This window comes from Hevea brasiliensis, chromosome 12 (assembly GCF_030052815.1).
Source record: "Hevea brasiliensis isolate MT/VB/25A 57/8 chromosome 12, ASM3005281v1, whole genome shotgun sequence".
NCBI lineage: Eukaryota > Viridiplantae > Streptophyta > Magnoliopsida > Malpighiales > Euphorbiaceae > Hevea > Hevea brasiliensis.
Genome location: NC_079504.1, coordinates 11,790,499 through 11,805,207, shown reverse-complemented (window position 1 = coordinate 11,805,207; position 14,709 = coordinate 11,790,499). Strand labels below are relative to the sequence as shown.

Genomic DNA, 14,709 nt, shown 5'->3' with positions numbered 1-14,709 from the left:
TACCAGAGTTGTGAATATAGGGTTTGTATTTGCTATACTCTCTCTCTCTCTCTCTCTCTCTCTCTCTCTCTCCAATCCTTCCCCCCTTGAGAGTGTAAATTCATGGCTTGATTGAAAGTAGTATATTTGTAGAACATTCGCATTGAAAAGAAGGTAGAATTATGTTCGGTTTTATTTTAGAATGATATCCCGTTCCATTGTTGGACTATGGTTTCTTGCCTTTTACTGGAAACGTGATCTCTGCCCCCTGGCCTTGGTCAACTTGTTAAGAAATCCATGTAGCATTTCGAAGTAACAAAATAAGCAGTCTTGAATCTGGCTGGTGGAAGAAACTGGGGAAAGCTAAAATGACTTTTGAATCTCTATGCCAGATCTGGCTTACTTGCAACTAAAAACTTTTAATTAATGCCATATTATTCAAGCAAATTGATTATTGTTATGGAGACCTGTTTCTGAAGCCATGCTTACGAATAGATGCAAATCAAATAAACGCGGTCTAACCCAAATGAGCTGGGGCATATTTGATGGGTGCGGGTAAATGATGGATCTGCTGTATGAAACTTTCATAATTCAGATCATTTGGAGAACTATATTCATAGAGACATCTACATTAAGTACAAGTCATTTGAATATGGTCAATGAAATGAACATATACCATAACCAGGTACAATTTGAAGTTGTCCAAATTGTCTTCTCAAGCATCTAAATATTTCTCCAAGGTACTAGTCAAGGTAGTCTTGGGCACTGCTCCGATGACACTTTCTTTCTTCTCACCTTTCTTGAAAAACAGCACAGTTGGAATGCTCCTTATTCCATACCTGTTGGCAATATTTGGAGACTCGTCGGTATTTACCTTGAAACACGCAATCTTTCCGGCATATTCTTTTGCCAATTCATCGATAACCGGCGCTATCATCCGACAGGGTCCACACCAGGGTGCCCAAAACTCCACCAGAACGGGGGTTTCTCTGGCAATCACAAGATTGTCCCAGCTTGAATCTGTCACTACTTGGACTGCAGATTTCTTTGCACAAGTTAGATGCAGCATACTGTATATAAATACTCGATGAAAATAATGGTAAAAGTATGCTTTCCAATATTTTCTCTGTAATTCTTAACATTTATTTTCCAGCAAATTCAATTTTTGAAATAAAAAAAAAAAATCTAAATGAGGCTAAAACTTCAATAACTACCAGCCCTATAGCAGCAACTACAAAATGATGCGTACAAAGAGCAGACTTGTTAAGAGGATTAAATAAAGAAACAAAAATGGAGTTGTAAATGAGGAACTAATTGGCAAACCTTCATCTAAAGCTTCACGAGCTTTGCAGAAGATGCGAGACTTTTGGCTTCTGCCTCTCAGAGTGAGTGAATGGGCAAAGAAAGAAGATGATGAAGACAATGATAAATTGGATAGATTCAGTCCTTTACAAGAAGTTGGCAAATGAAGCTTCTCTACAGGAGCAAAAACTACTCCAGCTCTAGCACTAGTGCACACAGTAGTACTCACTTGAAAACAATTCTTCATAGCCATATCTTCTTCTTACTCTTGATGGAGTACTAGGAAAGGATAATATTTGATGAGAAAGAAGATGTGGCCTTGCCCTCTTGGATAAGAGGAGTTTGCAAGATTTTTATTTTCTTTTTATCTATTTATTTTTCCCTTCTCTTTAATTTTCTCCACATTTAATCCTTTGGAATTAATTCTGATCTCTATATTCCTGCAAGTGGATAGACATTCTCACAAATTTTATGCGGTGATTGTCTCCTTGTATTTCATGTGGATGACATTTCATCAAGGAACCTCTCAACTCACAAAAAATCCAATTCAACAAAATCCAAGGGTGCAGATCGATGCACGTGGAGAAAGCTTTTCATTTGTCTAAGATGAGCTTTTCATTTTAATTATTTTAATTTTTATAATAATTAATTTTTTTTTGTGTATATTATTATAAAATATTATTAGATTTTAGTTAAGAAAGTAAAATAACAATTTTCATATTTATGTAACTTAAAATTACAATATAAAATATATTTTTATATCATCCCTTCATTCAAAACCAAAATGTATGAGAAGTTGCAATTGCTAATTTTATTGATGAAGCCTTCTCTGCAAATGGAAGGCAGGCATCCTAGGTATGGTACTGTTAGAGATGATTAGATCTCTTATAAAGTTCTTTTTCCACTTGAGTTCATCACCTTATGTCAAAATGGGCATGTGATCTTGTTAATTCCAAGTATAACAAAGAAACTGATCTGACAGGATATATTCAGTTTTCACTTGTCAACTGTGAATCTTCTTTGTGCTCTTGTATGTATCTGTTACCTTGTTCTTTTCCGAGCAGGCATCTTCCCCTAAATCAAGTTTTTCCACACAAAAACAGATCACAGGACAAAGCCAATTACTTAAGCCTCAAGAATATTGAAGATCTCACCGGCAACATTGACCTATAAATCCTCTATTTTAAAACAAAAAATAAAAATCTTCCATACGTAATTCAAATATTATCATTTCTGCAGTTGGTACGCACCAGTGAGTTGAGAGACACTAGCGTGTGTGGGTGCCATCACATGTGTGTCAATCCCATTGCAAAGGAACATGTACAATTAAAAAGTATGGGATTTCAATATGAAAAATCTGAATTTAAACTCTCAAACCTCAACATCTAACTTTTGAGGTGTGATTTTTCTAAATTCATATGATGGTATCTGAGCCATCTACCATCCCTTCTAGTTGCAATTGTATAGCATGAATGGTGACGCCGGAATATCAGAATTCCTCAGGGCTAAATTAAATTAGTGCAAAACCAATCGGCATGGGCACCGATATTGTGAAGTATGGTGAAATGTTAAGATCCCGTTGCAAGAGGAAACTTGTGTCAAACATTAAAAATATGGGATTTTAATATAGGGTATATATGAGCTTGACGTCTCTATTCTTAACGGCTAGTTTTTAGGTTGTGGTTCTCTAAGTTAGTATAAAAGTGCAATCAAGTGAGTAATGGTGTATGTAAGAGTATTAGCGTGCGTGAGAAAATAAGTGCGTGTGCAGTGAGTGTTCTTTTGGAAATTATAATTTAATCCTTCCTAATAAAAGTTTTCTTCATTCAAATCCATCATCTTTCTCATTCTCCAATTTCCAACAGAAGTATCAAAATCCTGTGACAGCTGCCTTCTCTCTTCCAGTTACCCCTCTCAAATGTCCAGGAAAAAAAACATGGAGTTAATCCCAGACTCACAGTCAACAACCAGACGATTCTGTGAAGACCACAGAATAAAACTAACGTGTGAAACTAGCTAATGAACTAGAACGCAGAGTGTTCTGACCTGACTACTCCATATATCAAAGTTGGGACTTGGGATGCAAGCCGATTGAAGTATGGGCATACAAAATGGCTCAAAATTGTATAAGGCGATGCATATCTACACATAATGATAAAACTGAGCCCAGCCACCTCAAAATGTGTAATCTTTCAAATACGCTTTTGAGTCATCCAGGTCCACATCTGCTAAGCACTCTTCTGCTGTGAGAGGCGGGAGTTGCTTGGTCTTGCGCTTCAAATTATGTTTGTGCCACTCACTCTTAAAGTGATCCCTGCACTGCTTGGCATCCCCAACAAATGCATTGCATGTGTTGCTTCACCTCCCCTCAGTATTCTTTTCTACAAAGACAGTCTGCTTTTGCAATTTCTTACTTAGTTGGACCACAGAATCAGTAGATTCCTTTGGTAGGCTTGATCGCACATCTTCATGATCATCATAATCATCTCCACTGGTGTCCCCTTCATAATGCACAGACACTGCAAGAATTTCCAGCCTGCCCTGCAGATTCCTCACCAGGACATCACACTCCTGAAAGAAACCTGGGTCTAATCCACAATTCTGCACAACATTTAAAATGCAAGTGAAGCACAGAAGAAGAGCAGATTCATGATACATCTGAGATGATATCAACCACTATAAGACTATTCCACTATCACTTGAGAGATAGGGGGAAAAGGGAAGAAACTTGAAGTAGATTGTGAAAACTTTGAGAGAAGTTCCAAAAGAAATAAAAAAAAAAACCTATTTAATCTAGAAGAATAGAATGGAGTACAATACGGATTGCACTCAAATTAGTTAGCAACTATGGCTTTAGATACATCAAGTTAAAAGGTAACAGTGCATAAAAGTTACAAATTGTGGCAGGTGTTGCACCGTAAACAAGCTTATGTATCTTCATACTTCTATCATGTCTACATCTAATTAAGCTAGGAATTGAAAATAGAACAACTAAACGTGTAGGTGTTCTTATAAGTGAGAGTTTAAAATATAATTCCCTCCTTTCTTACAAGGATGGGCATTAATCCCAAGTCAAAGAAGGAATCTCAACCAACCCACATAATGGAATGGGTAATTACTCATAATGCAAACATAATCCACTTAAGTCCACTAAAATCAAGAGAAAAATAACCTAAGAAGTATAAATAACAAAGTCTGTTGAAAGCTAACAGCTAGCTTAATCATATGTTCTGCCCGGGAGTAATAATATGATAAATATGTTTTAATAGGAGAAAAGGAAAAATAATAAATTATTCAGAATAATCCTTTACATTGTCTATACATTTGTTGCAAACACAACTTGTTTAAGATATTGCCAGAAAAAGAATCCTACTTCAGCATTTGAATGAGAATATTGGGGTTAAGCTTGATATGCTAAAGGCAATGAAACAGATAAACAAAGACAGGTCACATTATAAAGTAAAATTAAAACTTATAAGAGTTATACAAGGCAGACAGAAACTTACAACAGAGAGCTGACTTCCAGATTCATCCTTTGAAACAATGGTAGAATCCAGGTATTTAGCTTTTCCAGAAGAGTAGAAAATTTTGGTTCAGTAACAGTCAATCGCAGTCTCATTGGAGATAGCTTTATTGGGAAGTACTTCTGAAGCTGACGAATGACTTCTAGTGCCTGATCAAGATACACATCTGAGTTTTGGATTATCCTCATCAAATAAAAGAACAGGTTCAGCGTTTACAACAACGTTGAACTCCAGCAACAATAGTTCAATAACATGGCATCAAATAACTCTAATAAAAGTGAAATCATACATTAATAAATACATAAGAAAAATAGGTGCATTCCAAAACTACAAAACAACAGTGAAAATTTTTGATAGCAGTTTCACATGGAATTACGGAGGGTGCCAACAACATGAAATTTCATTAGAAGATAATCAATTAACATATATTAGTTATGTTAATTAAAAAAAATTAAAAGGGTTAGATGATGACCTGCTTCTTGGAGCTGCTATGTGGATCAACAGCAAAGTGAATTTCGTGCATGAGTCGCTCAACCATACTAATAGTGTAAGGGCGTTGAATTTCAGCATTGATGGTTTCTGCATAACAATGGTTGCTATATCCCGAAACTGACTGGATAACTGACTGGATGACGGGATAACATCGGGCTATCAAGAATAAGGAGTGAGAATGTGCTAAAAATAGCATTCAGGACTAAGTATGGTCATTATGAGTTTTTGATGATATCGTTGGACTCACTAATGCACCAGCAGTGTTTATGGATTTAAGGAGCAGGATGTTTAGGCCATTCCTGGATTACTTTGTCATTATTTTCATAAATAACATTTTAGTATATTCTTGGACTGAGGAAGAACATGCTTGGCATTTAAGGATGGTGTTACAGGCCTTGAGAAAGCATCAGCTATATGTTAAGTTTTCGAAGTATGAGTTTTGATTGGAAAGTATTTCATTCTTATGACATGTGGTCTCTAGTGAAGGCATTCAAGTGGATCTCAAGAAAATTGAAACAATAACTAATTGGCTTAGGCCTACTACAGTTTCCAAAGTGTGAAGTTGTCTAAGCCTAGTAGGTTATTACAGGCGCTTTGTACAGATCTTCTCCAGGTAGTAGCTCCTTTGACACAGTTGACTAGAAAGAACGTCCTATTTTTTGGTTAGAAGAGTGTGAGAAAAGCTTTCAGAAGCTTAAGGACCGTTTAATTTCAGCTTGTGTTAACTTTTGCTATGAGTGGAGAAGGGTATACGATATACTGTGGTGCTTCTAGAGTTGAATTGGGGTGTGATTTGATGCAACATGATAAAGTGGTGGTTTATGCTTCAAGACAGTTAAAGAAGCACGAGCAGAACTACCCTACTCATGATTTAGAAATGGTGACTGTTGTCTTTGCACTAAAAATCTGGAGGCACTACCTGTATGGTGAGGTGTGTGAGATATACACTGACCATAAAAGCTTGAAATATATCTTTCAATACAAGGATTTAAATTTGAGGCAGAGAAAATGGATGGAGCTTCTGAAGGACTATGACTACACCATCCAATACCATCCAAGTAAAGCAAATGTAGTAGTGGATGCTTTGAGCATGGAATCTTCTGGCAGCTTGGCACATATGTCAGCAGAGAGAAGACTGTTAATTCGGGAGTTGCATGAGTTGATGGATCAGAGTTTGATCTTGGACATAAATGATTCGGGTGCACTTTTGGCACATTTCATAGTAAGGTTAGATCTGTGGGACAGGATAAGGGTTTCCTAGCACAGGGACTCCCAATTAATGAGAATTGTGGAAAGGGTACAGCAGGGAGAAGATCGTGAGTTTGGGTTTGGTGTAGATGGTACCCTTATGTGAGGCTCCAGGGTATGTGTGCCAGATGTGGACATTCTCAGGACTGAAATCATGCAAGAGGCGCACCATACACCTTATAATGTTCACCCAGGCTCTACAAAGATGTACCATAATGTGAAAGTAAGGTACTAGAGGAATGGCATAGAGAGAGATGTAGCAGACTTTGTGTCCAAGTGCTTAACATGCTAGAAGGTAAAGTTTGAACATCAGAGGCCATCAGAGAAATTGTAGAAGATTCCCATTTCAGAGTGAAAGTGGGAAATGATTACTATGGATTTCGTGACTGAGTTGCCTCATACTACACGTGGGTATGACTCTATGTGGGTGATTGTGGATCGTCTGACTAAGTTAGCTCACTTTTTGCCTATCGAACCACCTATTTTGTTGCTTAGTATGCAAGGTTGTACATCTGTGAGATAGTTAGATTGTATGGGATTCCTATTTCCATAATATCTAATAGAGGGCCCCAGTTCACTTCTTGGTTCTAGAGAAAACTTCAGGAAGCACTTGGCACACAGATGAATTTTAGTATGGCTTTTCATCCACAGACAGAAGGACAGTCTGAAAGAACAATTCAGACATTGGAGGATATACTTTGCATGTGTGTCATAGATTTTGGAGATCAATGGGATGATCAGCTACCATTAGTGGAGTTTGCTTATAATAACAACTATCATTCCAGTATTGAAATGACACCCTATGAGGTATTATATGGTAGGAAGTGTAGGTCCTCTCTATGTTGGACAGAAGTTAGAGAGGCGAAAGTACATGATTTAGATCTAGTGCAGTACACTTCAGAGATGGTTCCTTTGATCAGGAAACGTTTAAAGACAGCTTTCAGCAGGTAGAAGAGTTATGCAGATCCGAGGAGGAAAGGTGTAGAATTTACAATGGGTGACTATGTGTTCTTAAAAGTCTCTCCTATGAAAGGGGTTATGAGATTTGGAAAGAAAGGCAAGTTGGCACCCTGTTACATAGGACCTTTTGAGAATACAGACAGAGTGAGAGCGGTTGCTTATCAGTTGGAGTTACCACCAAATCTTTCTCATGTCCACTCAGTATTTCATATTTCCATGCTCAGGAAGCATGTTCCCGATTCTTCTCATGTGCTGCAATCAGATGTAGTGGAGTTAAATGAGCATTTTACTTTCGAAGAGCAACCAGTAGCCATAGTGGACTATAAGATGAGACAGCCTCGGTCAAAGCAGATTCCTATGGTTAAAGTCTTATAGAGGAGCCAATCTGTGGAGAAATGCACCTGGGAGTCAGAGCGAGATATGCGTAACAAGTATCCGTACTTGTTTAATATGTAATTATGTATTTTTATTCTGCCTTATGTAAAATTCGAGAATGAATTTTTTATAAGGGGGGAAGAATGTAACACCCCAAATTTTTAAATAATTATTTTGTGTTGATACTGATAAATTTATTAATATAATTGTTTAGGTGATCAGAATTAGCCTTCTTCTTCCGTCCAGCCACTACAGTGATATCTGGTAGATCTGTGAGTAGATATTGATTTTATTTATAATTTAAATATTATTATACATACAAGACATGCTCATGTATTCACTTATAATTATATGTATATAGCTATTATAGGCACGCTTTGTGTTGCATTATTATTTGATAAAATTGATGTGAGTGTCGCCTTAGGGTAATTTGGAGTTGTGTGCGTGTGTCGGTGTACGTGAGGTGTGGTACTGGATATGGGTAGGATGAGCATATCGGTTTAAGCTAGTCTCGCTTGGGGCCTGGTCCTTTTTATGATAAGTCAGGGTGAGTACGGCTTTGAGTTGATCTTGCTGACCCCCGAATTTGGATTATTAAGAGAAAGTTCGGCTCGAGTTGATTTCGCTGGCAGAGGTTGAAATTAAGAGAGCTGTGTAGGGGATCAACTCCCATATATATATATATATATATATATATATATTTGATTGATGTGACACGGGTGTGTGAGTGCTCCAAATTATTCTTTGTGCGAATATTGTTTGAACTTAGTTAAATGCATTAATATATGCTATATTTCATTCTTAAGGATGCATTTGCCCTAGATAGTTATAGAAATTGTATTTATAATCAATATCTTATTCTATGAGTCGAACACTCACTCCTGTTTACCCCATTTTTTTTCAGGATACAGGAGAATTCATTTTGTGATTAGCCTACTTCTTTTCTCGTAAGTCTATTAGCAGCAAATATCAGTATTATATAAAATTGATTGCAAATTTAGAACTCCGCATGTATTAGAAGTATTTTAATTGGTTTGGAACTATAATAGTTTATTTATTTTTGAAATTATAAACCTAATATTTATGCGTGCATGGATATATGGAATAGGTATTTGTCTTGGATGAGGGAGCTGAGCTCCCATTTAATTAAATTGTTATATTGAGTATTATGAGGATGAGCTGAGCTCTCCAAATGGATATATTTTGTTATTACAGGTCGGGTGAGTCAAGAACTCCCCGTTTGATAGTCTAAGTTATGATTAGACTCTGTCTGGTTAGTTTCTTGAATTAGGACTTAGAGTATGCGCTTCATGGTTGAGCTAGAATAGTTATTCTTACTATGGGCTTTTGGGGGCCTTATGCTGACCCAAGTCTTAGTACCGATCCGACCCATAATTTGGGTCGTGACACCATGAGCTACAAGCCTTGCTTTGTACCTTTCAATTGACTCATCTGATTGAGTTTTCACTTTGTACACTTATTTACAAGATATAGGTTGCACATTCTTGGGTTTTGGCATAAGTTCCCAAGTTTCATATTTCTCTAGAGCTTGAATTTCTTCTTCCATGGCTAATCTCCACTCCTTTTTCTTGGATGCCTCTTCATAAGTAAATGGTTCCACTATTCCAACATCTTCTATTAAAGCTGCATTGGCATATCTAGGAGTCAGCTTCCTTTGTCTAATTGACCTTCACAAAGGCCTTTGAGAGATTTCCTCCATGTGATAGTCTTCCATCTGACTTGGCCTTTCTTCTTCTTTTTGATACACTTCTATTTGCCATGGACTCTTCATCTTTGACAAAGGACTTTCTTCATTGCTATCATTTTCTAATTCAATAATATCTTCATCTGGTTGAGCATTTTCATCTGTTGTCCACTCTCCCAGTCTTTCTTGCAGTTTTTCTTCAATCTCCTTAGAGTCTGGCAATAAGACTGCTTGTGATGACCACCAAGATGATGATTCATCAAACACTTTGTTTCTTGACACATAGCACCGTCTTGTTGTTGGATCACAACATCTCCAACCTCTACATTGATCATCATACCCAACAAATATGCATTGGATTGCCTTTTTATCAAACTGTCCACATAGATGGTCTAGTATGAAAACGTAACATATGTAACTAAATAAGTGAAAGTGGCTAACAACTAGCTTCTTTTTCCTTAACTTCTCAAATGGAGATTCAAACCCTAATGTAGCCTGAGGCAGTTTATTCATGACATGGGCTGTTATTTTCATACATTCTACCCAAAAGTGAGGTGGCACATTTTTGGCATGCAACATGCTCCTGCATATCTCTCCTAAATGCCTATTCTTTCTTTTAGCAACTCCATTCTGCTGTGGTGTGCTTGGATAAGTCAGTTACCTCTTCATTTTGTATTGTTGCCAGAATTGTACGAACTTTGTTGATGTGTATTCTCCTCCATTATCTGTATGCAAACATCATCTATTTGGATCTAGTTATTTTTCAACTTTCTCTTTAAACTCTTTGAATTTGCTCAAAGATTCTGACTTTTCTTTGAGAAAATCTACCCAGATATATCTTGAGAAATCATCAATAAAGGTTATCATGTGCCGAAAACCACTTATTGATGATTGTTTAATTGGACCAAACACGTCTAAGTGAACTAGCTCTAACGGTACCTTGGCTCTGAATTTGGACTATTCATATGGTAGTTGGTGTGCCTTACTGTACTGACATCCAACACACACAATGTCCTCTCGAACTTTTAGTTGGGGAAGTCCTTTCAATAATTACTTCTTCATCATCATTTTCAATTTTTGATAACTGACATGTCCTAGCCAAGCATGCGACAAATCAACTGTCTCATTCTTTCTTGTCTTATCAACATATGTAGTTGAAGCAGTCATCACACAGACTGACTCAAGCCGTTTGCCTTCAATGATTGACTTACTTGTAGTTTTCAAACTTTTGTATACCTTGACTTTATCTGGTCCAAACACCACAAAACTACCAGAGGCTGTCAACTGTGATACTGAAAATAGATTCTTCCTCATTCCAGGCTAATGATAAACATTTTGTAGTTTTACTTGGTGTGAGTTAAACTGAAGTACAACTACGATATCACCGATGTGGGTAATTGGTAACTTTGAATTGTTAGTAGTCACCACAACTCTACATCCCTTATACTCTATCATATTTGAAAGCTTGCCAGTGTCTCCAGTCATATGATTAGAGCACCCGGAATCAACAATCCAATCTTCTTTGTAGTTTACAACTTCATTACAAGGAGTTGCAAGAGTCACTTCCTCTTTAGATTCTGATAGTTGACACAAGTCTACTTCTTTTTCAACTGTAATAGAGGTCTGCAGGTCCCATTCTACTTCACTGCCATTTGAAGTTGATGCAGCAACATTGCCTTCTTCCTACTTATGCCAACAATCCTGAGCAAAATGACCTTTCTTGCCACAATTGTAGTATTCATCATTATTTATGTAGCTCCTTTTGTCTTCCCATTCATTGTTATTGTGAGCGCCCCATTTTGCTCCCCCTTGTTGAGAGCTTCAGTTTTTGTGACCTTTTTGCCAATCTCCTTGCTTTTTCCTTTGCTTACCTTCTCCATTCTTGAACTTTTCTTTAAAATTCTTACCTTCTCCATTCTTGAACTTTTCTTTAAAATTCTTCTTATTGTTGCTAAAAAGGGCTTTCTCCTTATCTTTGATTGTAACTCCTGACATCTGTTTGTTTAAAGCCTCTTGATTAGCTAACAAATTGTCCAACTTTGTCAAAGTTGGTTTTTTAGCCCATCCTCGAGTGGCAGTAACTAGAGTAACATATTCTGGTCTTAGACCATGAATGATAATTCTTCTTAATCTTAAGTCACCGATCTTATTCTTAGGATCAAGCTTTGAAATATCGATGCAGATGGACTTTACCTTAGTAAAGTACTGGCTAATTGTCAAGTTCGCTTGTGAGAATGAACTGATTTCATTCTCAAGTCGCTGCAATTTTGGTTTTTTTGTTCATGTGAACAATTCTGCTGGAGTATCCCATGCTTCCTTTGGTACTTTGGCATCTTTAATGTGATGCAATAACTCGTTCTCCACTGTGATTGAAAATGTGTACATAGCTTTCCTAGCTTTAATTCTCCACTTTTTAGCCTCCTCATCATCAATTGGTGGTGTAGTATCACTTCCTTTAACGATACTCCATAAATCTTGCCCCAACAAATAGTACTGCATACGAATACTCCATGTACTATAGTTGTTGTGGTTGAGCATCTCAATCAAAATAGATGAACTAGCTAGATCTAACATAGTGACTTGGCAGTGTCGAAAATAGTATATGAACAATTGTACCAAAAAATTACACCAGAAAAATTCCCAGGAAAGATTGGAGGTGACCCACTTAAATTCCAATCTCCTTAGACAGAATTTTCCTAGACATGCAATTAATAGCACAATATATCATATAAACTATACCCAACAAGCCAATTAAGTTTTGTCCCTGACACCAACTTCACAATCCTGGACTGCGCACTTTCTTCTGGCATATACTGGTCCCTGACCTCCTGCTCTGATACCACTTGTTAGGAAATTTGGGCAGATTTTTTTTTTTAAAAAAAAACACACTCTAAATAAACTTTTGTTAATTTTAACAAGATAATAGCAAAAGTATAATAATTTCTTATGTACAAAATCTATCGATGTGGCAAGTACAAAGCATACTTTGAATTATACTAATGCCTTGATTACAACACTCTCACACTCCACTATTTTCTCTACTCTCCTTTGGATGTGAATTCTATCTCTCATCTCACTTCACTTCCCATGCCCAAAACTATCACAACCCATTTTCTGAGTCGAACTAGCACTAGGACCTGAGCTGGCATAAAGCCCCCGAGGCCTGTAGTGAGCCTTACTGTTCCCAAATCTATAACAAGGGCCAAAATTAAGGCCCAACGTGCAAATAAAATAAAACAAAATATTATATTTTTATTCTAGCTAACCTAACGCGATAACTATCAGAAACTAAAGTTAGGGGAGCCCAGCTCAACCCTGATACTATCATGTAGAGTTCCAGTTGTTAAATAGATAATTAAATAAATAAATAAGTAGACACAAGAAATTATTAAACTAAGAAACACAACCTGCGAAGGAAAAATACAGGTTAGACTCGAAGAAATAAACACACTCCTCATGCAACTTGAGAAAAATATTTGAATAGGAATGAGCGTTTAACTCAGAGAGTATAGATATTGATTATAAATGCAATTTCTATAACTATCTAAGACTAATGTAATCCTACCATGAAATGCACATCCAACAAGTAAAATAAGTAATTCACCCAATATTTGCACAAGAAGTTAATTTTGAGCTACTCACATACCCAGTGTATCACATCAACATAAATATATGGGAGTTGAATCCCTGTATTGCTCTCTTAATCTAATACCTGCCAGTGAAGTCAACTCAAGCCGGACTTTCACTTAATAATCCAAATGCGGAGGTCAGCGAGATCAACTCAAAGTCGTACTCACCCCAACTTATCCACAAAAAAGATCGAGTCCTAGCGAGTCCTATCTATAACCAATATCATACCACATGTACGCCGACACATGCACACGGCTCTAAATTATCCTCACGGTAACAATCACAAATAAATAGCAATAATTAAATATACAACAACCAAAATGCTCCTAATAAATTAACTATATATGTGTATAATTAAATATTTATAAAATGCTTAAGCATGCCAGATATATAGTTAATATTGAAATTGCAAAAATAATCAATGTCCAACTCATAGACTGATCAACTGAACTGCAGCTGGTCTGGCTGAAAGGAGAAAATGGCCAGCACTGATCACCTAAACATACACACTGAGCTCTATCACAAGGCTGACAAACTTAAGTAATTAATTTAAACCATATAATCAAAATAAATTCTAAGATCTTGCCAAAATTTTGGCAGACTTTTTCCTATAACTGGACCTAATACCCTGCAAGAAAATTCAACCAACAACAACAACACATGGCTTCAGGCCCACAACAATAATTATAATGCCCATACGGGGCCTACAAGAATCATAATCTAAGTCAAATCCTCCAAACTCCAGCTCGAGTCTCTAACTACTCTGCAGTCAAATTAATTATTTTTAGTAATTCAAAAATTATAAAAATATTCCTGGAGGTCCTTTTCATCGTCCTTATATTAATTAAAATTATTTTACTTAATTTTATCGAGTCAGGAATATTTTACAGATTTATCAGCTAGCTTAACTAAAGTAAAAATTACACAACTTAAGTTCGAGACTACCTTTGCAAATTCTGCTATCTAGAAGCGTCATGGACGTCTGAAAATGTTAGGATCGACTGTAATATTAACTATGTTCAGGGACGAGCCACCAGGCAGCCAGATTTGGTTGAAAACTCGGTCTCGAGCACTGGTGAGCTATCATCGATCTAATTACACCTAAATGAAGCCCAAAAATTATTAATAATTATCATAAAATTATATTTAATTTTTGGGGGTCAAAAAGTCAAAAATCTCACCAAGCGATCTGGACTGTCCGATGATCGCCTTTTTCAAACAGTGTCCGATTGAAGTGGGGTCGATCCCATCTCGAAGGTCTCGATGCACTGAGTCTATTGGTGGCCTCGGATCATCCTAGATCTGATCGAAAAACTTGAAAAATTCAAAATTTCTCTCTTCCATATCTCACTTATCTGACCACCAAATGTTGCAAAATTGGTATCAAAAGAAAGCTCTCGGAATAAGCTTTCCAACGCCACCTGAATTGCCTTCATCGAATGTCGGATGAAGCCACAATTGTGCCTGGAAATCACTGCCCCTACACACGCATTT

The 14,709-nt window shown here is 36.8% G+C and overlaps 1 protein-coding gene and 1 pseudogene across 1 annotated transcript; both read right to left on the bottom strand.

Moving 5' to 3' along the window:
* Positions 1 to 497: 497 nt before the first annotated feature.
* Positions 498 to 1,674, bottom strand: LOC110632562 (uncharacterized). The gene is made up of 2 exons (XM_058131124.1): positions 1,303 to 1,674; positions 498 to 1,014 (listed from the first exon to the last, which is right to left on the bottom strand). The coding sequence occupies exons 1-2, from the start codon at positions 1,532 to 1,534 to the stop codon at positions 695 to 697; spliced, it is 552 nt and encodes a 183-aa protein (XP_057987107.1). The 5' UTR covers positions 1,535 to 1,674; the 3' UTR covers positions 498 to 694.
* A 1,345-nt stretch (positions 1,675 to 3,019) lies between these two features.
* LOC110632551 (uncharacterized) lies at positions 3,020 to 6,165 on the bottom strand (annotated as a pseudogene).
* Positions 6,166 to 14,709: the final 8,544 nt, after the last annotated feature.